A 22,619-nucleotide genomic window follows, 5' to 3' on the forward strand; every position below is an offset into this window, starting at 1 on the left:
TATGTATAACTTAATAATATAATTATAATATAATATTAATATATAATATATATATATATATATATATATATATATATATATATATATATAATATTAATATATAATAATATTCATTTGATTTCGATGCAATTAAAAAGATTATCACGAGGTAGTTACTCAAAACAGGACGATATTTGTATTCTATACTCTTGATTATTATCTCTTGATTATTATACTTGATTTTTTCAATAATTCTTCTGCTTTATTTACACGTTTCGCTGTATCTTCAGCGCGAAAATTGTCGTGGCGTGTCGTAAATCATATTATATTGCTTCTTCTTTCTCTTTTCACCCTCGCTTATTATATTTCATGTCTTTTCATATATTGTTTACTCCCATAACAATTGTTAACTCCCAAATTTAGGCTAATATTCATTTATTACGTATTTATTAAATATATACGGGAAGTTGCTACCCATTACTTATAAAATTACGAGAAAAGAAGTATAAAAAAATAGAAAAAGAATACAGAGGTTAGGTAAGACAACCGCAATTCCTCAAAATTAATATGATAAATCTCAACAGACTATAATAACGTTCCAAGATATTTAATACGTTTTAAATTCTGTTCGAAAGAGTGTATACAGAGAACGATTGAAAAAATCGTAGGAAGAGTGCAAAAAAAAATGTATAGAAGAGTAACATGCGTTGGAAACGCGTTCGAACGATACACCGTACTTGTTCGTGTTCGGTGAACGCAAGCACGCGTGAATGAAACGGCAACGATTTTTCGCGATCACGGCACAGCTTCGCCGCGAGTAAATGAAACGCGCGGAGCGCGGGGGAGGGGCTCGGCCCTCGAATCGTTCGAGAGAGAAGAGTCTTTGCCGGCCGATCGGTCAAAATCAGATGTATCGGGCACGTTTGCCCCCCGCGGTTTGCTTCCATCGAAAATCCAGATCTGTACGGGGACGGATGCGACGAGGACGACGAGGAGGAGGACGACGACGACGACGACGGCGACCAGTTAGATGTCAGCCGGGCATGTTAAACGAGTGTGCGTCTCTTGTAGAAGACAGAAGGGGAGAGTCCCAACGCGACGCACGCGTGTACGCGCGATCACCGACGGTGATCAATCACCTTCAAACTGTGGTCGTACAATGCATGTCGTGCCACCAGAATCTTGCCGCTCGAGAGAGAGCTATTGTTGCCACCCACGTCGCCTCTCGACTTCTGCTCGCCTGCCCGCCGCGTCGCGCCGAGCCGCGCCGCGCCGCGACATTCTAGTTTCCATCGAAATTCAAGGGATCGGCCGGCATCTACACCCTCGAACAAATTCTGCTGGGCCCCTCGATCGGATCTCGAGCCGGACATCGAACTTCTTCCCGCATGCGATACGCGAATACACGATACATACGTGCTCCCGATATTCCGTTCTATATCGCGAGGGCCGCCGCCGCCGCCGCCGCGTCCGTGCCCACGGATGCCGTAAATCCTATTTTTTTTTCGAATTGACCGATTCGAAATCTAAGGGGACGCGGCCGTATAAATACGTGGGAAACGTCCCGCCGGGAGGGTTGTCCCGGCGAGGGTTGTCCCTCTCGCTGGAGCACCGTGGATCGAGAGACGAATTTTAAAAGATTCGACGTCGTAAAATCCGCCGCGTACCTGTCGCACAGTGGGTCGATAAGATGTTGAGAATGTTGAACAATGTTAACACTATGCCGTCCGGTGGCATCACGCTGGTGCCATGCAAAAACTGTCTGTTGTATGCCGGTGGCGCCGCTTTGCTGGCATTTTAAAAAACTGGAATAGCATTTGAACTATATTTCTTGGGTGTTAACCTTTTAGGCACGACGCGCCACTATAGTGGCTTTCGCGGATGTCATCTCTCTGAACGACGCGCCACTATAGTGGCTTGCTCTAGTAGCTCACTCGGTCATCGTTTGAATCAAATAATCGTCTTCGTATGCATCGTTTCACACTTCTTTCGTCTTCGCATCGATTTACAATATACAGACTTATCTTAACAATATAACTGTTAACAATATAACTGTATCTTAACAATATATAGACAGAATATACAGACACTCTGTAGAGTACACATCAGACTCTGCCGCCCAGAGAAATAGCCTCGCGCAGAATTCAGCCGTACCTAACCAACTATAGCATTGTGCTTATTTAAGTAAGAATTAAATACGAAAATTCTTGGATAACATATCTTAATTTTAGGAATTTATATTACCGCCACCTTCGACATTAAGCTGATTTGATGTTAAATTGTTAAGTTGTTAAATTGTTAAATTGTCAAGGTTATATTGTCAAATTGTCAAATCGTTAAATTGTTAAATTGTCAAATAGTCAAATAGTCAAATTATTAAATCATTAAATCGTTAAATTGTCAAACTGTTAAATTACTAAATCGTTAAATCGTTAAATCGTTAAATAAATTGTTAAACTGTTTAATTTGACGTTAAATCTCCAGAATTGTAAATGAAACAATGTAAAACGTACATCAAGGTGACGCGTAAGTCCAGCGTTAATAATACTATTCGCCAACGAAGCAAAAGATTTCAAGCCACGTACGATCGTAGTCTCACCTTTTCGAAAAAATCGAGTACCGTCGTCGAGCCGCGGGATGCATCTGGTGGTGGGTCGCGACAATCTCTGTACAGAATTTCGAAGCGGCTAGAAGCACGCGTGCCAGACGCGTACGGTAAGATCCGGAGCTCTGCGTATAGTAACTTCTTCGACAGACCGGAGGCTGTTCCGATCAACGTATCTGGCTCGCGTTAAAACTAGGATCTGAAGTGCTCGGAAGAAAGGTGAGCGACGCGTGCCACTTATCCGCCGCGTTATCTCCCGGACCGCGTGGCTGGCCGGATAGGCTGGCGAGATTCCGGCGGCCGTCCCGGATGGTCCTCGAGGAAACGTTTTAACGTCGTGACGCGCAGGCCGCTCGCTCGCTATCGAAGAGCAGGAGAATGTGTTTGGCCGAAACAACAACGAACGGAAGGTCTCGGAGAGATTTCGCGATAGAATCCCGGAGAATCGATGGTATCTCGAGGGGTCAGCCGAGAAGCAGCCCTCGATGACTGGGACACGGATCTCTCGCCATTAGTCGGGCAGCAGTGGTTCCATTTGCCAGCGAAAACCAACGGGAAACACGGGGGAGAAACGGCGCTGGCTAGCGTGGACGAGCGTGGACGAGCGAGGCCGCCCATCGTGCGTGGGACACCGCGTAAAAATGAGTTGTGTCAACGTGCGGCCCGAGGCCCCCCGCGCGGTTGCCACCAGGTGGTCAACTTGTTTTATAATACGTGCCTCTTCGTATACGGGCTCCTACGTGGCCCGTCTCTTTCCGCGTGCTTCGGAATTACACGTACCACCCGACACCCGAATTGCACCTCGGATTCATCGCCGAACTTGTCGCGCTTCGCACCTACGATCGACACCCATCGCCCGTCGCTAGTTCCGACTTTCGTTCACCGCCGGAAATCTCTAGGAATACTACCGATGAACCGTGCCGATCGTCCCGATGTAACGTGGAAAGTGTGCGGACGTACGCCACCCCTAAAAAATACGCGGACACTGTCATATCACTTTTACGATATTTTTTAAATATAATAATAAGGCGATTGCGAGGTACGGAAATTATGTACGAATAAATTGTTTCTCTTAATAATTCTGATAAATTGAAAATGGTGTAACAATATATTATATTATATATATATTATATTATATATTATATTATATTTATTATATTTATTTATTATAAATATATATATATATATATATAATATTATATTTTAGCTATTCAATTTTGCCATAAATTCATCAAATTCGCAGTCAGCCGTTTTCGACGAGTATACTCGTCACGAAGAGACGCCAATATTTTGTGCCACTACGAGCACTATCGTCGTGCTTAAAAATTTGCTGTCTAAGTTGTAATTTTAGTGAAAACTAGAATATATTCGTGAACAAGATGTTTTGAATAGTTGGTGACCAAGATGAAATAGAACGAACAAATAACAAAATAGAAGTAATTATTATGAAAAACTGTAGTAATTCGAAATCTAATTTCGTTCCCTTTCCATCAATATTTAAGCGTACAAGTAAACGTGGGCATACCATAAATATAAATTTTCTTTTCCTTCTAAAAAATTGCCACTCTAATTGTGGTGATAACGGTACGACAGTTTTCTAGTAAACAAAAGAAGAAGAAGAAACAAAAATGAATAAACAAACGATGAAATTTCCACGAAAGAGCAATTCTTCGGTTACGTGGTGGATGGCAAAAGGTTCCTCCGAACGAAATGGAGACTATCTCGTCCAGCACGTGAAGTACCTAAAATCAACCCAGAAATTCCCAGAATATCAAAGTCATTTAATTAGTGTAGCCGAAACTAGAACACTAAAATTTCTCATACAAAATATTAGTTTAACTCTTTTGTATCCTAAAAATCTTATTAACATTCAGTTCGTTCGGTATATATTATATATTATACATATATAAAATTAACATAATATATTAAAATTTCTCAATGTATTAAAAATTAGCGTCACCCATGTGTGACCGACGCTGCACCAAACGTCTCGATAAAGTTCTATATCTTGTGAATATCACATCCTTGAACCGATCCTGCGAAAACCGCAGTACATTCCAGAAATCCTAATGTAGGATTACTTCATTCTAACCGCGTAGAATTATACAATTTAATTATTAAAATCTCTTGAACCGTCAAAAGTTTATCCGCCGGGTTTATAACTGCATTATATTTTCTAATCTAATGCATACAGACGATCTGTAAGGCTCGCTGCTTTCGTTTTACAATCGGAATGGCTCGCTCGGCTGCCTTTCCCGCTACTATTGTATACCTGATCCGTCACCGATCCAGATATTATACCGTCCTGAACCTTGTGATATCCAACCAGATAGCCTTACTGACGTGTTCTCTAGCAGACCCAGGACGAAACGGTCCTTCCCTCCCTCTTCCTCGTCTCCGTCATCGTCATCGCATATATAGAACCGCGGAAGAACCCTATCGATAGGGAACCAATGAAAAATTAATAACGAAAATGTCATGGATTATGAATGCATGCGATTGCATTTGTAGATGAGCAGAAGTTATAATTATTCTCGATTACTATCGATGAGATAGTAATAAGATAACGAACTATTATTAAAATATGGTCTCTATAGTAGCTCATGAACTAGATCACGCTAAATTTAACTAAACTCGACGATTTCGTATTTGTATTAATGAAATATCAGAATGGGAAGAAGTGTCCACGTACATTTGAGTAGGGGATATACAGTAAAGTCTCCCTAATTGGCGCTCAGATCGTGCACAAAAATGGACAATTTGGGAAGTGAAGATACGATTTTTCGAGCCTTAAATAAAACTTAAAGTAACTTCTACATTTTTACTGATATTGAAACAAAAACCAGAGAGAAAGCTATATTTGTATATTTCTCTAATTTCTATTATTTTTAATATAGAAATATACAAGTGTGGTGTTTTGTTAAATTTTGTTTAAATATCGTTAAAAAAAAGTTACTTCGAGTCTGTAATTACTCACACCACTGTCCATTAATAAAATAGGTACAGTGAATTCTCTCCAATTGTCCCTCAGCTTGTAAACGAAAATGGACAATTTGGGAAGAGGTGATACGATTATTTAAGAGCCTTATAAAATGAAAATCCAAAAAATAAACACATGAAAATCCAAATATCTTCTAAACCAATGATTTCTCGCAACAACTGCCTTAGCAGTTTTATGAAGAGAACGACGAGCTGAATCGACCAGTGTAATGAAAAATATATGATTGCATTAAAAAGAAAAATTTCGCCTTCGTACGTTCTCGACGCGTTCGCCTAGAAAAATCTAATCAAATATCAGATTACGCGCCCCCTAAAACCGTTCAAATTTCGTCTGAAACATTTTTTCGTATCATCGTCGGTTTCGACGATGTTTGACCGGATCGATTTAAATGAGTCACCCCGTATAATTGCACGGGGTATAATTAATAATATATAATTACACTAATAATAGCATAGTATAGTAATAACATATAATTATACTAAACACTTCAGACGAAATTTGAATGATTTCAGAGGGCACGTAATCTGATATTAATTAAACTTTTCCAGGTGAACGCGTCGAGGGCGTATGAAGGCGAATTTTGTTTGTTTTTTTCCTTTTTTTTCAATGGAATCATACATTTTTTATTACACCGATCGATTCGGCATAATTAGGCTGAAAACATGAAGAGGGCATCTCGCTCGAGTCGGAGAGAACAGTTGTCGCGATTTAATGCCGTGGATTTCGAAGAAGTTATTTCGCTTCGAGCGAGAAACGAGACGATACGGGAGCGTGTAGCACTACGGCCGAGCGCGGCTCGCAAGTTTCGTTTCTTGTGGATGCAAGAATCGATTCGAGATGATTAGCGATAATGTCAAGGGAGTCCGGAGGCACGTCCGTGATGAGTCCGTGACCGGCGTACCCCTCTGTGTCGGCGTGGTTAACTCGCTCCAGTACGTCGATACGTAACCACGAATCCACCTAATTGAAGTAACCACAAGGCGCACCGCGCCACGTTACACGCCGATGCAATCGAGGAAACGAAATGGTTGGAAACGTGGGAGAGAGGAGCGACGGAGGGAAAAGGAAAATGGCCAGTGCAGAGAGAAAGAGAGAGCGGCAGTCATAGGAGGGCGGGGGATGGGGGGTGCAGCAGGGAAGGAAACGCGGAAAAGAATCGAATATCGGAACGGTCGAAGAATCGAGGAGGTAAAAGAGCGCCGGAAGGAGCACGATTGAGCAAACTACGTCTACCGTTCGACGGCTTCCTCCTGTATCTGTCCGTTTCTCTCCGCACCTCGCGTTTCCGTTCGCACGTGCCGATTCCAGCGGATCGGCGTCGAATTCTTTCGTTCTTTCCGCCCAGGAGATACGCCGATTATGTATCGGGTTGTATAATAAGTTCGTTCGCGTTTTTTTGCAAGAAAATATTGGTTTGGCAAGTAAATAATTGCCGATTTCAGTTATAGATATACCCCATATATACCCCATATATTATAGATGTACCCCATACATCTATGGGGTACATCTTCGGTTACAGTGCGTGTCAGAGATATAACAGTACAGAGACAATTCGTATGACAAACGAGAAAAAAACTGAGCCCCGATCCTGTCTGCCGACGATTTCCGATGGAACAGAACCACTCGGGATTTTTGTATAATTCCCGGATAGACCGCGGATGATTTTTATGCGATATACAAATTGCCCGCGTTTATTGCAAGCTACGGGAACTGTACAGGCATTTATTGGGTTGGCAAGTAAATAATTGCCGATTTCAGTTATAGACGTCTCTCACTCCCATTTTTATGATATCCGCAAATGTTATATTATAAAATTATTATTATTATTGTTATGTTATTTTTTATTATCCGCGAATGTTAGCAACTGGATAAATTGAATGCAGCGGTCAAGGAAAAGCGACCAGAATTGTTACACCCACCATATAGCCCTGATCTCGCGCCATCGGATTACCACTTATTTCGATCCCTGGACAACTCCCTTCGTGGTAAAACTTTTAACGACGACGACGCTGTAAAATCTCCCTTAACTCAGTTTTTGGCCGAAAAGGATCAGACTTTCTGCGAGCGTGGAATTTTCAAGTTGTCGGAGAGACGGCAAAAGGTCATCGAACAAAATGGAAAATACATTACAGATTAAACTTCGTTCCAAGTAAAAAAGAATTTTTTATTTCATTGAACAAATCGGCAATTACTTAGTTGCCGACCCAATATAATACCGTGAAGTGATCAACGCGAACGAACTTACACAATTTCAGCCTGACCTACCCTTGTTTTAAAGTGGACACTTTCATCTTTCATTTAAGCTAAACAACGTAGAAATACCTCTACGGGAACGTATCTTAAAATCCATCTGAACTTTTCCTTTTGAATCTCGCAAACCCGATGATGTCAACGGTCGATTACTTTTAATTTGTTCGAAATGATCTCGTCGTTCTATTGCAATATAATCTACCCTGTCTGAAACTAGACACTTCTAGCTTTCGTTTAAGCTAAGTTTCATAGAAATGGCCTTGCGAGAACATATCCCAAAATTCATCTGAACCATCGCTTCGAATTCGTGTAATTTTCCTTGTATTTTCGTGGGTGCCCGGGGCTCCGCGAACGGACTTGTTACATATCCTAATTATTTTGCGAACGCGAGAGGGAACGATGGAGACGGGACGAGAACGCGAGAAATTCGGAGCTCGCGAGGAACATTACCACTTGATGCATAGTATAAATATATTTATGTGAATATTTCGTTATATGTTTGTGTCTACATAGCGCGACACGTACATGCTACTAAATGCCACCTCTCTCTCTCTCTCTCTCTCTCTCTCTCTCTCTCTCTCTCTCTCTTTCTCTCTCTCTCTTTTTCTCTCTTTCTTTCTCTCAACTGGATACGTGCGAGACGATCGTTGATCCCGCCGCTCGATCTAGCGGAAAGCGGCTGGTCTTGCCCGTTCCCGTGAATATCCAGTTCACGTAACATTCAAACAAGTTTGTGAGAAAACCATTAGGCGGTGAATATTCGGTTAACAAATAATACGACGGTCGCTCAATAAATAATACGTAATCGTACCGACCAGCCAGAAGCGTTCGCTTCTTTGGTCGTTCCTATTGAACTCGCCGACTGCGACGCGAATAGACGCGACGGTTTTGATCTTCCGCGAGGATAGCACCGTCCGTGCCTCTGTACCTGTGCCGCCAAAATCGATTCTCGCTCGAATCTTACCGACCAAGTAAGTATGTATAAATGCGTGTCGATCCGATCGGTCGATCTGTGGCGGACCGCGTGCCGAGGCAGACGCTGATATGTACAAAATCAGATGCCAAAAATTCTTCGAGAGCAAGACGCTTGTTTCCTCCCGGGCATTATAGCTGCCGTCTACAATTTTCGTTAATCGAATCGGTGGGGCAGCAGACTCGAAAATATCTGTACGCTAGTTAAACGTGTTTCGGTCGTTCGCTTCGTTATATGCAGTCTGAGATATACGTACGTATCTATAAACCATGTATCTACGATATATCGTGTGTTTATACGTCAATCGCTCGATCTCTAATACTGGTGTCTCGCTTCCAAACAATTTCATCCATTTACACTGGAAAGGAACGTTCCGATTGTTTTACATTTTTACTCCCGAAAAACTGGCTGACTCCACGACCGAAAACCCCAACGAACGCTCTGCGATTCGTTTGATCCCCGATTACTAGAAACACGAGAAACAACGCTATTCGTAGCGGTAGCACCAATCGTTGCGATAAGAGTATCGATGCAATTTTGAACGATACCGATCCCATCGATGAGTTTTATCGTTTCTTTTCTTTTTTTGTAAATTCGATCGATAGCGACGATTACGGTATTCGCGCAATTTAAAAAATTAGAAAATTTTTGTGCAGTACGATTGAATTGAAGTACCCGATCGAAATTTCAAGCTGGATTACCCGCGCTGCGTGGAATGTGATCGCGATCGTAACGTGGCAATATAGATACATTCGATTAGACTCGATTGGAATTGTCGCGTTGATGTTAGCGGCTGTTTTTTGCTTTTCTTCTCGACGATCGATGTTTCTTTCTTTTTTTTTCCCCTCCCCTCGAGAAAGGAACCGTAAAAGAGCACAGTCTCGATTTTCTAACAGTGCATTATACTACGCGTTAGATTCGCCGCTCGCTATCGTTGAATAGAACATAGTTTCCCTTTCGGACATGCGTCGCTCTCAAAATAAATACCCTTTTTATAAGAGCGCGCACTTCCTTTTCTTGACTGGCTCCGGAGGTTCGAGGGCAGCTAGTATGGCTTCGTCGAACACGTTCTTCAAGCCTTTCTGTAAAGTTAACATCGTTTTCGGTCAGTGTTTCGTTGCGCTCTTGAAACCGGGAACGCGTTTAAAAATAGACGAATGATCGGGAATGCATTTACTTGCGTAAGGGCACTGCATTCCACGTACTTCACCGCTTTCAATTCTTTGGCAAGCTTCTCCCCTTGCTCCGCCGATATCGGCTTTTGTTTATTCTTCGCCAATTTCTCGGTGGTGGTACCGTCATCCCTCAAATCGATCTGGGTACCGACGAGTAGGAACGGAGTCCTCGGACAATGATGCGTGATTTCCGGCACCCACTGAAGCAAAACAATCATGTAACAAATGCTCTTCCGTTTCCTTCTCTAGAACACATATTTTTGGATAATATTCAACCTTTTCCTTAACGTTTTCGAACGACGAAGGCGACACTACGGAAAAGCAGACGAGAAATACGTCTGTCTGAGGATAACTCAGTGGTCTCAGCCTGTCGTAATCTTCCTGACCTGTAACATTGCGTCGTATCGATGTCTTCGAATAGTTTAAAATTACAATAAAGCTTACCAGCCGTATCGAATAATCCCAAAGTGTACGGATCTCCTCCTATCATTACCGTAACCGCATAATTGTCAAAAACTGTGGGCACATATTCGGATGGAAATTTATTGGTCGTATACGAGATCAGAAGACACGTTTTACCCACAGCTCCGTCGCCGACTACGACACACTTTATTGTCTGCATGTTGAAAATTCTCTGGAGTATCTACAACAGCTGTAAGAAACAATGATTGATCCAACCGCTTCATTAAAAATTTGTGCAATATGTGGATTTGGTCCAGCGAAATCGAGCAAACAAAAAACGCGAGCATAGATAGATTGGTACTTTACTATTAACGAAAGTTAATAAAGAAACACCGTCGATTCGTTCACTTTACTCTTGAATTTGACAGTTCAAATCAAATATTGTTTGTCGTGTGAATCATGTGCGCGCTTACTTCGCTCTTAACCTACAATCACATGATAGACTCTTTCGTTTGGACAGATCGAAGCAATCGCAACCCTTTCGTGCTTGTTACGGTAATATACATATCATATGATTTCACGGAATCGCGAAAAATTCGTTGCACAGTTGCTGTGTAGAAACGAAAAGCGAATTTCGAAAAATGACATAATTACCTACAACCGTCCAACTGTCACTAAAGGTTAAAATTGTAGCTCATACTCTTAAAACACCGCAACTGACTAACTTCGAGTATTCCGAAATAAAATAAAAAAGAATGTAAACAACATCTAACAGTCCAGAACTATCCCGCTGAGCTATTAGACGGTGCTTCACATTTATCTTGAAATACACATTTCCCCTTTGTACATATGTACACTGATTCACTGTACAATGCCCATCCTGTGTGCCTAAAATCCGATACTCATGACAGGTAACGCGGACAGTTATGGATCTAGGGAAAATTAGAAAATTATGGAAGCATAGAAACAAACACGTAAATCTAAATTCAGCGTATTTCGAACGATTTTATTGTTCAGAAACGTATGCTACTCGGATACGTTACTGAAATTATTTTAATATCTGTTCAATCGAATTTATGTGTAACGAAAATTACAGCAGAACAAAGCTGCCTTCGGAGTCACGAAACACGATCACCACGTAGCGGTGGACGCCCGAACTAAATCTCTCCTGTATCCAGAATATAAGGTCGCTAAAAAATATTAATTATGGCAAAAGTAAAACATCAGAATATAAACCAGAAACCCAACATTGTTCAGAAGAATGTACTGCATCGATATCGTATAAAAAAAGCAGATGACAACACTGCAAAATATAATTAATTGCTTTCTGAAGTTTGATTAACTATTACGTTAATTAAGTATATTTTGCGGTGTTGCAAATGGCTTTTTCCACATGAAATCGATACAACAGATTCTTCTGAACAATTCTGAGTATTTGGTTAATTTTTTCTTGTCCTAATTATGCCATAATTTGTTTTCCGACGATCATGCATTGTGCGATACGAATAGACGAACATTATTTGAGAAATTAAATAACTCGTGAATCAATAGATCCAATTCAACATTCTTGGTCTCAAATTATTCATAATGATCCTGTACAACGATGTTATATCTTAGATTGTCATATTGCTGATTATTTTATTTTTAAATAATCCGTTTATGGGCAACGGAATAGTATCGCCACATAACGACAAACGCCTGAACTAAAACTGTCCTCTTGCTCGTAGAATTTATGTACACAATATCGAATGAATTCTAGTCTGGGAATTAAACAAATATCTTGTGGGCACAGGAATGCTTAGAAAAGTGTTCTGCATCCATATTACATTATAAAAACCTCAAATAACCTTACAGCTACGAACGGTTCTTATAGTAAGGAGAATATGTGTTCAGAAAAGTTTAGGAGACTCTCTTACATCTCCATCATGCAGAAAAGCTTTATTGTTGAAAAAAAATATAACGGCAATTTGCTTTTTAAAATATGACAATAACGCTTTTGTATCAAAGTGGCAAGACAGCGATTTACCATTACCAACAGTTGATTTTAATTAACAATTTAGCGAACGTTTGGCGCTGTACAGATATCTGATAAAGCTTTTAGATTTCGCCATAAGAGGAACTATCATCGCTAGTACAACACACTGCCGATATCATATGGCTAATAGTTTGAGTGTTTTGTCGCTACACTAATTGGCGCTGTACGAACCCCTAAACTGAGCTTCTCGATTTCACCATAAGAGCGCGCATAAATAGCGCGATTTTTAAGCCTCCAGGAACAGATGATTCACGTCAGGCGAAAGCTTCTATGATTGCGATAATAAATAAATGTTTTTGGCATAACATAGGTGCAGAAAAGTCTCTTGAATATTTCTGTACCCAAAAAAACAAATTCTTCTGATTCTAAAATCGCTAAAATTCATTCCATATTCTGAACAAAAATTCTTTCGGGAACAGATTTAATTCAGACGATTATCGCAATGTGGATAACGTTGCTGTGTGCATCCAGAAGTTCTTGTTGAAAAAATCAGAATAAACTTTAATTATAGGAATTTGTAAAACGGGCGGGTTTCCTTGAAAAAAAGAATCCATGACAATTTTCTTGATTTCTTTGTATTTGTCTCTATACATACTCCTCAATCACAATTGCAAAATATGTACGGTTTATTCCGTTTATTGTACAACAATGAAAAATGAAACACAAAAAAGGTGTGTTACCGTTTTAGATACATTTTGGGTTGAACAATGCATTTTGGAAGCTTTGTACAAGCATAGGAACATTATTATTAGATAAACCGTCTTTGTTAGTCAGCTTATATGGTTAAAAAATAAATAAATACGCTATTTATTTTAGTCGCCTTGTGAAATGGGTGATCCACGGTCACGTTTCGATCCCTTGCCTTTGCCCTTCGTCTTTGTTTCACGTTTTCTACTAATCGAAGACGTAGACGTAGTAGACGTAGAATCAGCAGGACTCGAATGACTAGAGCCTTCTCGATCCCAACGTGCCAATGCCTCTCTTAGATTTTGTCCGTCGTTTTCCTCGTAAGTATCTACGTCTACGTGAAGATTATCCTGACCCGTTTGAGCATTGGTTTCTAAGTTCGCCCTCATCTCTTTCCTCTGGTCCTCTGTGTGTTGCGGGCAACGCATCGATCTGGTGCACAACTTTTTGGTATGTTCCGATATCACTCCACAAATCTGAGTCAACAGAATCCTTTTGTCTTCCAATGACATGTTCTCGTAATTAGACGGGGAATTTTCATTGCTACTGTGAACATGTTCGTTCATGTTGTCCCCATTTCTCTGATTGTTCTTCTGTTGCTTCGCTCGCTTAATACCGTTCCGGTCTTTCCTGCGTTTGCGTTTGTCATTGGTCAGGCTCCAGTCAACGTCGTCGTCGTCGTCGCTTATCACTCCGCTGAAATTACTGAGATCCTTCGAGTTGTTGGCTATGCGTCTCGACGCGATTCTCGAGCTGTTCCGTCCCATTCCCATGCATTTTTCCAAATGTGTTGCGAAACGACAAGCTGCGACTCCTCGGTCGCAATTCGGGCAATTGCATTCTTGGGACTTTTTCACGGGGTGCTGCCCGAACACGTCCAACCCGGGCGAATCTACAATAAACGAACATAACCTGAGTAATAACGGTACTCCGACATGCGAGAACATTCAGAAAATACTTTTTTTGCTTCGCTTACCTACGATGGCATAAGACTCGTCGTCGGGTATGCCTTCTTCGACGTCCGAACTACCAGTTTTCGTGGTGCGATGCACATCGAAAACAAAACCCATCAGAACTTCATCGAGGAGGTCGTCATAGATCTCTTTCGTAGCCGACTCCACATTTTCGTTTTTGCTCATGAAGTCCAAGAACCGTTTATTTAGTTCTTGAATTCGTTCCTCGGTCACAGACATTTTCGAGTCTCGGGCGATCCGAGGACCAGAACTCTCTCTGTTTACTCTCCCGGAATAACAGCTGTGAATCGCAACACGTGCGCTCCCTGTCATTCGATACACATCACAACCATCAAACGCCGAATGCTTCTTATTAAAACGACACGATCTCTTTCCGATTGACCACGGTCCGACTGCACATATTTTCAAGCTCTTGCCTTCGCGCGAACTGCTTGAGTAAACTTGCGAAGAAGATACAGTACTGCCTCGCCATACAGTAATGCTTCATAGCGAGCGATTTCTACCTCTTCATTCCGAGCGCTTTTACCCCCACCACTTTAATACGCATCCAGGTCTGCGCAGTTGGTTTAGAAAGAGAACGCGGGACGATAGGAGAGGGACAGAACGAAACTAACGGACTCTGTACATGTGTTCACGCGGCGACAAACCTAGGCCGTCTCACTTTAGGGTCGATGCACATCTACGTGCCAGGCTCGGTGTGCTAGCTGCGCGCTCGATTAACCTTTTAGGCACGACACGTCACTATAGTGGCTTTCGCGGATGTGATCTCTCTGAACGACATGCCACTATAGTGGCTTGCTCTAGTAGCTCGCTCGCTCATCGTTTGAACCAAATAATCGTCTTCATATGCATTGTTTCACACTTCTTTTGTCTTCGCATCGATTTACAACAATCTACAGGGTGTCCTAAAAATGTCTCGCAATCCGGAAATAGCGGGTTCCTCGGATCATTCGAAGCAACTTCTTCCTTTACAAAAATTTTCTCCGAGGCACCGTTAACGAGTTATTAACGAAAAACAGTGACCGATAAGAATCGAGTACGGCTGACGCGAGGCGGCCCAGCCAACCAGCGCGCGAAGCCCAGTTCCGCTCATTGGCTCGATCGCCTCGCGCCAGCCGAGCACGCCTCTCATTGGTCACTGTTTTTCGTTAATAACTCGTTAACGGTGCCTTGGAGAAGATTTTTGTAAAGGAAAAAGTTGCTTCGAATGGCCTGAGGACTCTGTACAGTACATATCAGACTCTGCCATCCAGAGAAATAGCCTCGCGCAGAATTCAGCTGTACCTAAAAGGTTAAAAGTACATATTCGCATTAGACGTGCGAGCATGGTGCCAGACGAATGAAGAATAGGTAATAACGCAACGTGTAACTGCTTCATTTTTCACTATTTTTTAATGGGACTTTTTCACGTTTAGCTGTGGAGCCTCAATCAATCGGACGAGAAGCAGTTTCTCTACTTGCTTCATAATTCTAAGCCGGTTGCCCCCGCCTTGGCTTACGCTATCTACGATCACAGCCCGAAACGTGCGGACATGATTCAGGACTGCATTACCGACGGATGGCCATTCTCGGTTATTCGAGTTTCGAAAAACCAGCTCGTTGAAATTCGACCTTTCATATTTGAATAAATCAATTTATTTGTTAAACATTAATCGACTGTTCTCGTGTTTATCAATACTTGTCACTTCTTCATTAAGATATTATTGTTGAGGGAGATCTTGATTCATTATCAGGAATATCCAAAGTAATACCATTTTTTATATATAGAACAGATTAATCTACAGACTAATCCCCATCGTTACAGATTACACGTCTTCTTCCATTTCTTTGGCAGACTTCCAGTTGTAAAATGAGAAGACAATTTTTATTCGATCTAAAAGGAAACATTAGTTATAAGTACCTGTGATACTTGATGTATTATTAGACTGCGGATCCTCATGCAAAATAAAAAAGTGTCTGCCTCTATCGTAAGAAACAGACGATGAAAATAAATGTTTAATAACCTTAATCAGTGGAAAATGGTACGTTGATATTCTTATATACGTCTAATCTTTTCACGGTTTTGAAAGATTTACCAATTTCTGACGTAAATACATGAGAATCCGCAGTCTATTTAATATGCAATTCGATAAAGGTTTTATTCCCATTCGAGTCGATATATAGAAACGTTAAATTAAAAATATGGTCACAAGCTTGTAGCAAAAATGATTATTATTCGCCTGAACTTGAATAAAAAATGTTTCCGCTGAATGCATTTTTCATCGACTTTAAATTACGTTCACATGGACGTGGAGACGAATATCTTGGATTTTAGTGGATTGTCCTCGCGCGGCGATAATGAGCAGACCGATATATTAGAAGACGAATGCACGAATTTCTAATAGCCCATCATTCCTTATTACAGCCCCGAACGACGTGAATAGATTCCGGTCCGCTTCCATAAGATTTATAGCCTTCGACTTGGCAGACTACAAAAATATCCGTTCGAGTTGTTGCCGCTGTTCTTTCGGGCGAATTAGAGATCTTTCCTCGAGAGTTCATGAGTATTCGTGTCGCGGCCATTGAATTTCGAACGTTCGAACTGTCCAATTCGAAGCAACAATTGTCCCCGATCAAGGAGACAAATTTTATTCCATGGATCCGCGCGGACAAGCCCTCCCCTTTGGCAATTTATCAATTTCCAATGACACTCGAATTCCCGATCGGGCAGGGATAAATGAGCTGTTCGCAAGAACAGCGGGTCGCCGTCACCCCGGAACTGTAGGGGTTCATTAATGTTTTTGCAACAAAGAAGCAGGATCGGTTCCAACCGCAGAATTTAGCCTAAATCGCTGGAGGGCTGCCAGCCTGACATCCGCTGCGGAACAGGCGTCGATTGGGACGCGGGTCCGGTCTATTGTTATCGTTAAATAAACAATTCTGACGTCGGTGTGATTACGTTCTGTCATTTGGAGAAACTAAAAAACACCAGATGCTCGGTCATGCCCGAACGCGCAGCAACGCCGTACGTTACGCGTTCGCGATCGAAATAGCTTATAGCGATATTTAGGGGTGTATCGGTGCATGGAGTCGCGCGCAAGGTCACGGTGTGCAAGGGGGCCGAGCGTATCGGTTGCGAAAATAAAAGCCAATCGCGGACGGCGATCATTTTCTTTCAAGCACATTCGTTACTCGACGACTTCTTCCAGCACCTTGACACGGTTCGCCGGCGTCGAAACGATGGTGTATCGTTTTAAAATAAAAACGAAGGCGGGGTGCCGAGGAATCGCGAGATCTGCCACCGGGTGGAACCATAAACGGACGCTCGGTTCTCTCGATTTCTCTCGCGACGATTCCTGTAAAATCCGAATGTCTTCGCGCCCTGAAACAGAAACGTTCGGGCTGAAAGTTTGACGTCGGTAATAGTGCGAGAAACGATTCGAGAATATTCGAAAACGGAGCAGTTTCGTGGTGTTTTTTCACGTTTTCTCGGTGAGATCAAGTCGTAAGTCTCCGATTCAAATTGATATGACACCGAGTCTGCGTGATTCCGTATGACTCTTTCGAGCGATACGGATGATACGTTGATGTTCAAACGGTTTGAACACTTAGGTGACTGATTGTATTTGGTTTAAAATGAATTGAGCTGAACTGACACTGACTGATCGATGACGGACGAATGACTAAAGACTAATTGGCGATGAATTGACAAGTGACAACTGATCTAGAGAAGAATCGGTTTCGAGTTTTTACACAGTTTCGTGGATATATAGAAGACTCGAAATTCGTTGATCAGTGACGCGATGGAAGGGGATATAGAGTGACGTAGCACGCAGTAGGTAGCAAGAAAATGTCATAAAAATTGCCGCCGACGAAGGTGTGCATTGTTCAAAAGCAGAAATGGCTTTATTGCCGGAAAGAATATGGCTCGAAAGTGATCAATTTAGAAATGGCAAGGTAGAAGACTATGGCTTTACGAAATTGAAAGTCCAACGAACGTGACCCTCTGTTGATTGCACGTCGTTCGTTGAAGGACTGTCAATTTGTCTCGCCGAGCCGAAGATTTCTCGTTGATAACGGTTTTTTGGGGATAAAAGGAAAAGGTCACTCGTCCCGGAGAATGTTAGATGGATGCAGCACGAAAATTTCGTTGAAGGACGGAACACGTGGTTTCGTTCGACGTTACGACGCGGAGAAAGACGCGCGTTCGGCGAGGATCCTCGAAGCTCGAGGACCAGAAGGGACCGTGAATCAAAAGGTGAGGATCGTGGGAAGCCGATGAAAGAGGGCGGCCAGCAGCAACCTTAACACGATTCTATTTCTTTCGATGCATCAGGCAGCAGGCCGCGTTCTACGTCGGAGGTGATGCAATCGAATCTCGGTGATGTTCTCCGAGGTGTCTCTCTCCCCCTCGGCGGAGGCGCGGGACGCGATACAAGCGGAGCTTGCACACACCGCGCGATCTCTCGCGCTCTCGGGCTAAAAGAAAGAGAGGGACACCGAGGTGGGGCTGAGAAGCGATCGCGGTAGAAGTCGAAGAAGAGTTTCGGCTACCGGACAGAACCGTACGAACCTCCACCGCGGCCGCAGTTGCGGATCTCTTTCACCCTGGTGTGCACGTTGTGTTGTTACCACCACTAGTACCCGCTATAGCAGCTAGACACCGCAATCGCATTAATCACCAAAAATTCATTCGACGAACGATCGAACGCCACCACTTGCCTTCGAGCAGAAGAACGAACAGTAGAGACGAGAAGGGAGCATCAGCGATCCAGGAGAAAATGGTTTACGAGAGCGACTTCTACACGACCCGGCGGCCGTACACGAGGCCCTACGTCTCGTCCTACAGCGTCACGGTCAGTATAATCTGTACACGGGATTTGCCGAAAGAGCGGGATGAAGTATGTCTTAATAATGTTTTGTTGGATGGCACTAACGTCGAGTAAGAGCCCCGTGTGACACGGAAACACTTTAACCGAAGCCAGCTCCCCCCGATATCACGACTCTCTACCCTAGTTTTTGGAATCAACGTTTCGTACGCTCGATCGCTCGTTTTTCCTTCCTCGTCACAATTTTTTTTTTTTAGAACAGCACCGCCCCATCCCCCACCTCTTCTCCACCGCCGATGTCAGAACACGCTTCACGATTGCTTTCGATATTCTTTCTCCAAGCTGTCGCCGTGTGTTGTTTCCGTTTCTTTTTTTTTGTTTCGAGTGTTGTCGAACGGCGAAACGTTGGCTCCTCGGTGATCGAAGGATTAAAAAAACGCCAGAGAACGACGCGTCTCGATCACCAAGCCGTTCGTTCGCGAAATCGATCGACGACAGCCCGCACGCACACACACGGCCGGGAAGTCCGACCTAGAGCGGATCCGTTGTCACTGTCGGCCTGATCGAGTTCGATGCATTTCGGAGTCTCTACTTCCACACTGTATTCCGACCACTGTATTACTTGTTGCTCTGCTACCGTTGTCGCCATTACTGTTACCGTCTGATGCACACCATTTATGTCCGACCACGAAACGCCGCGTTCTTGTCTCTCCACCACCGATCTCTCTCTCTCACCACCGAAAAGTCCATCATGAAAACCGAGAAAAAAAAAGAAAACCATTGCGAGATCGTCGAACGATCTTTTCGATCGCTCTGCGCTGTCCTCTACTCTGTGTATACATACTTTTGTGCACGGTTTTACCGTACGTGATTAACAGTTCTCTTAACGGAACTCGTACGCGTCACCGTACGTACGCACGCAACTTCCAGTTTACGGACCCGGCACGCATCTCTACGTCGAAACAAGCTCCGATACGAGTCATCCGCCCGTGCGAAGGGACGGAACATGTTCTGCCGTTTGTTTGACAAAGAGCAGTGGTCTTCGAACTCTGTCGATCAGAATCTTTCGCGTCGAGGTAGCTCCATAGCTCCTGGAAAAAAGAATCGTTGAGAAATCGTTCAGAAAAATTATATACAATGGATCGCAAAAGTGTTTGCACACCTTGCAAAACGTAATAAATTTTTTAAAGCTCAACTAAATGACTTGGATTTTTTTTAGATGATACAGGGACTAGTCTACCGGACGATGACTAAAATGCCCTTTTCTTTAAGTTTGATATTACTTGGGATGACAAAAGAAGAAGAAACTCTCGTTTTTTAGCTTTTTTATCTGAGCCTGTAACGAAAATTTTATAATGTGCCTTTCGCAGATCTAACCCAGAGTCGAGCTACAGACGTTGAAAGATTTTCAAAAACTGCAGATTTCTTCCAGTTTTTGGTCAAAATCGTGATAAAACTGCGATCATTGCCATCTTTAATTTATTATAACTCGTAACAAGGTCAACTGATTTCGATACAATTTTCACCATACATACATATAAGTTACCGAGATCTATGGGAGGCATTTTTTAAATTTTCGTTATAGGCTCGGATAAAAAAGTTAAAAAACGAGAGTTTTCATTCTTCTTTCTTGTCATTCCAAACAATAGCAAAATTTAAAGAAAGCATTTTGATTATCGTGTCTAGTAGACAAGTCCTGCTATTATCTAAAAAAAATTCAAGTCACTTAGTCCAGTTGCAAAAAAATTACTGCGTTTCAAAGGGTATGCGAACACTTTTGTGGGCCACTGCATTTCGCTTGTGGGACAATTTTCAGTGAAAAAGAATTACGGTAGAATCTCGATTATGCGGACACATTTCTCAGGCGAACAATTCGCTCTAGGGTTGTCCAGAATTTAATACAGACTTGTGACTAAATAATTCCTCAATTATCCCAGGTTCCACTATAATAACTAGACTGCACATTTTTATGCAACAGAAAAATTGTCTGTATACTAATAACAGAAGTGCTAAGGGTTCCATACGAACACGCGTCTTCTTTTAATAAACGATATAAGCTGAAATTAATGTAACAGCTGTGTGAAAGTCTTGAAACGTTTTCGTTGTTTCGTATTTGATCTATCAGCCTTTTGCACTCGAGTGACGACTCCGCGGCACCGCTAAACATTGTTATATCATTTAACAAAATAATTTTTGCACTATCGTGTTTCTTTCGATTTAAAATTACTGTTAAAATGGTAACTGTTGCATGAGTTACACATATACATAAACCGCGCTAAGTCATACAAGATGAAATAGCGCATATCCGAAGAACCATCTTGTATTTAAAAGTTAAAATGGCTTCGAGTGCAAAGGGTTAATTCTTGCTACAAACGCATCAAAACCCGCAGTCTAGGGCTGCGTTCTAATTGCGTGTCGTGCAGCGACGAATTTCATCGGCCAAAAAGAAACGAAGGATGATCTATGGTAAATACGCATCTCGTCAAATTTGGACGAGACCATAAGATTCGTCTTGTTCGTTTCTTGTCGCGTTGGTCGAACGACAACGATTTCGAGTTATTTGGAGTTTCGACTTTGACGTCGGTGGAGAACACGGTTCGAAGACCACCGGTCTAAAGCATCCCCTCTGTGCCCATCTTTCAGCTCGTTTTGCACTGGTCCTGCGTACGCACGCACACACGTTGCCTTTGCCCGCGATAACGCGGCCGTTTGGCAGCCGTGCTGCTAGTGTTTTCAGGTGTCATTGCATTCCGCCGTTGAACCGGTCGCGTCGACACCGATCGATCGCAAACGGATATTCCTCGGCACGGTCTCCTAGCGTCGGAAGCGGCTAAGGCCTCGCGTGCAGCCTCTCCGTTTCTGCTGCACGAAAATTGGAAAATCGTTATAAATAGTGATTCGAGAGCAAAGGAGTCGGAGGGAAGACCTATTCATAGCGTCGCAGCCATTTTCCGGGACTTGGTTGCGTTAAACTTAGACGCGGCACGACCGGACCCGGCGAACGGCTCGCCGAAACGCTCTCGGCACTTTCGGCCGGAAAACGTCCGCGCCCCAACGTGGAATCGAACGGAATCGACGTTGAATCGGCGCCGTGCGACCGATAGAGCGGCGACGGTGTTCGTAAAACGAGAGTCATTCACAGGCCAGCTAATCTTTTGGGAGAACTTTTTGGCAGCGGCGCCTCTCCCTCTCGCTCCATTGTCGATCGTGAATCAATGGCGCAGTTAAAAGCCGACCTAAATACCTAGGCCCTCGTCAGTGATCCGAACTATGCCCGGAAGATTTCTCGTCGAGGCCTCTCTCCCCCCTCGCCGCCTTCGTATGCCACGGGACCATTTCAATGACCGTGGTTGTTGAATCGACGCGCGAACAACGGGAGAACCGCCTCTTAGCTACCTCGGCACCGAACGCGCGACTCGCGGCGCTGTTATTCAGAATTTTCCCGTCTTTCTCCGTTTCGGTAGAGGGGATCCATCCGCGAGCCGGTGTTGCGTTACTCTGTCCTAATTTAGGCTGACGAGTTGTTACCAGCGACGTCCGCTCCCACCACGGTAGCCCAGAATTCCTCGCGGAAATTCATATGTCATAGTTTATGCGACTACGTGCAGGATGGCCCGCGCGCGGCCGGCACCGGTCGTAAAGGCCTGTGCACCTGCTGCACCGTGATCGGAAGAGAAAAACCGCAGCGATTCCGCCGCGGTTCGGTTTTCGGACGTTGCTCGAACACCCG

At 43.0% G+C, this 22,619-nt stretch overlaps 3 protein-coding genes across 5 annotated transcripts in view; 1 reads left to right on the forward strand and 2 right to left on the reverse strand.

Annotated features, from left to right (window-relative positions):
• Positions 1-8,292: 8,292 nt before the first annotated feature.
• LOC117219274 (cdc42 homolog) lies at positions 8,293-11,292 on the reverse strand. The gene is made up of 5 exons (XM_033468274.2): positions 11,040-11,292; positions 10,428-10,635; positions 10,260-10,369; positions 9,986-10,183; positions 8,293-9,890 (listed from the first exon to the last, which is right to left on the reverse strand). The coding sequence occupies exons 2-5, from the start codon at positions 10,603-10,605 to the stop codon at positions 9,801-9,803; spliced, it is 576 nt and encodes a 191-aa protein (XP_033324165.1). The 5' UTR covers positions 10,606-10,635; positions 11,040-11,292; the 3' UTR covers positions 8,293-9,800.
• Positions 11,293-12,979: 1,687 nt separating this feature from the next.
• Sgf11 (SAGA associated factor 11kDa) lies at positions 12,980-14,608 on the reverse strand. The gene is made up of 2 exons (XM_033468176.2): positions 14,084-14,608; positions 12,980-13,999 (listed from the first exon to the last, which is right to left on the reverse strand). The coding sequence occupies exons 1-2, from the start codon at positions 14,391-14,393 to the stop codon at positions 13,233-13,235; spliced, it is 1,077 nt and encodes a 358-aa protein (XP_033324067.1). The 5' UTR covers positions 14,394-14,608; the 3' UTR covers positions 12,980-13,232.
• Positions 14,609-18,483: 3,875 nt separating this feature from the next.
• Positions 18,484-22,619, forward strand: part of LOC117219366 (uncharacterized) — a 30,832-nt gene continuing 26,696 nt past the window's right edge. For 2 of the 3 annotated variants that reach the window (XM_076518570.1, XM_033468479.2), the window contains exon 1: positions 18,484-18,916. In XM_076518570.1, coding sequence (XP_076374685.1) covers positions 18,842-18,916 — 75 coding nt within the window. In that variant the 5' untranslated portion in view covers positions 18,484-18,841. The remainder of the gene's footprint in view (positions 18,917-22,619) is intronic. The other variant, XM_033468476.2, reaches the window with a different exon arrangement.

Source organism: Megalopta genalis, chromosome 2, assembly GCF_051020955.1.
Source record: "Megalopta genalis isolate 19385.01 chromosome 2, iyMegGena1_principal, whole genome shotgun sequence".
Taxonomy (NCBI): Eukaryota; Metazoa; Arthropoda; class Insecta; order Hymenoptera; family Halictidae; genus Megalopta; species Megalopta genalis.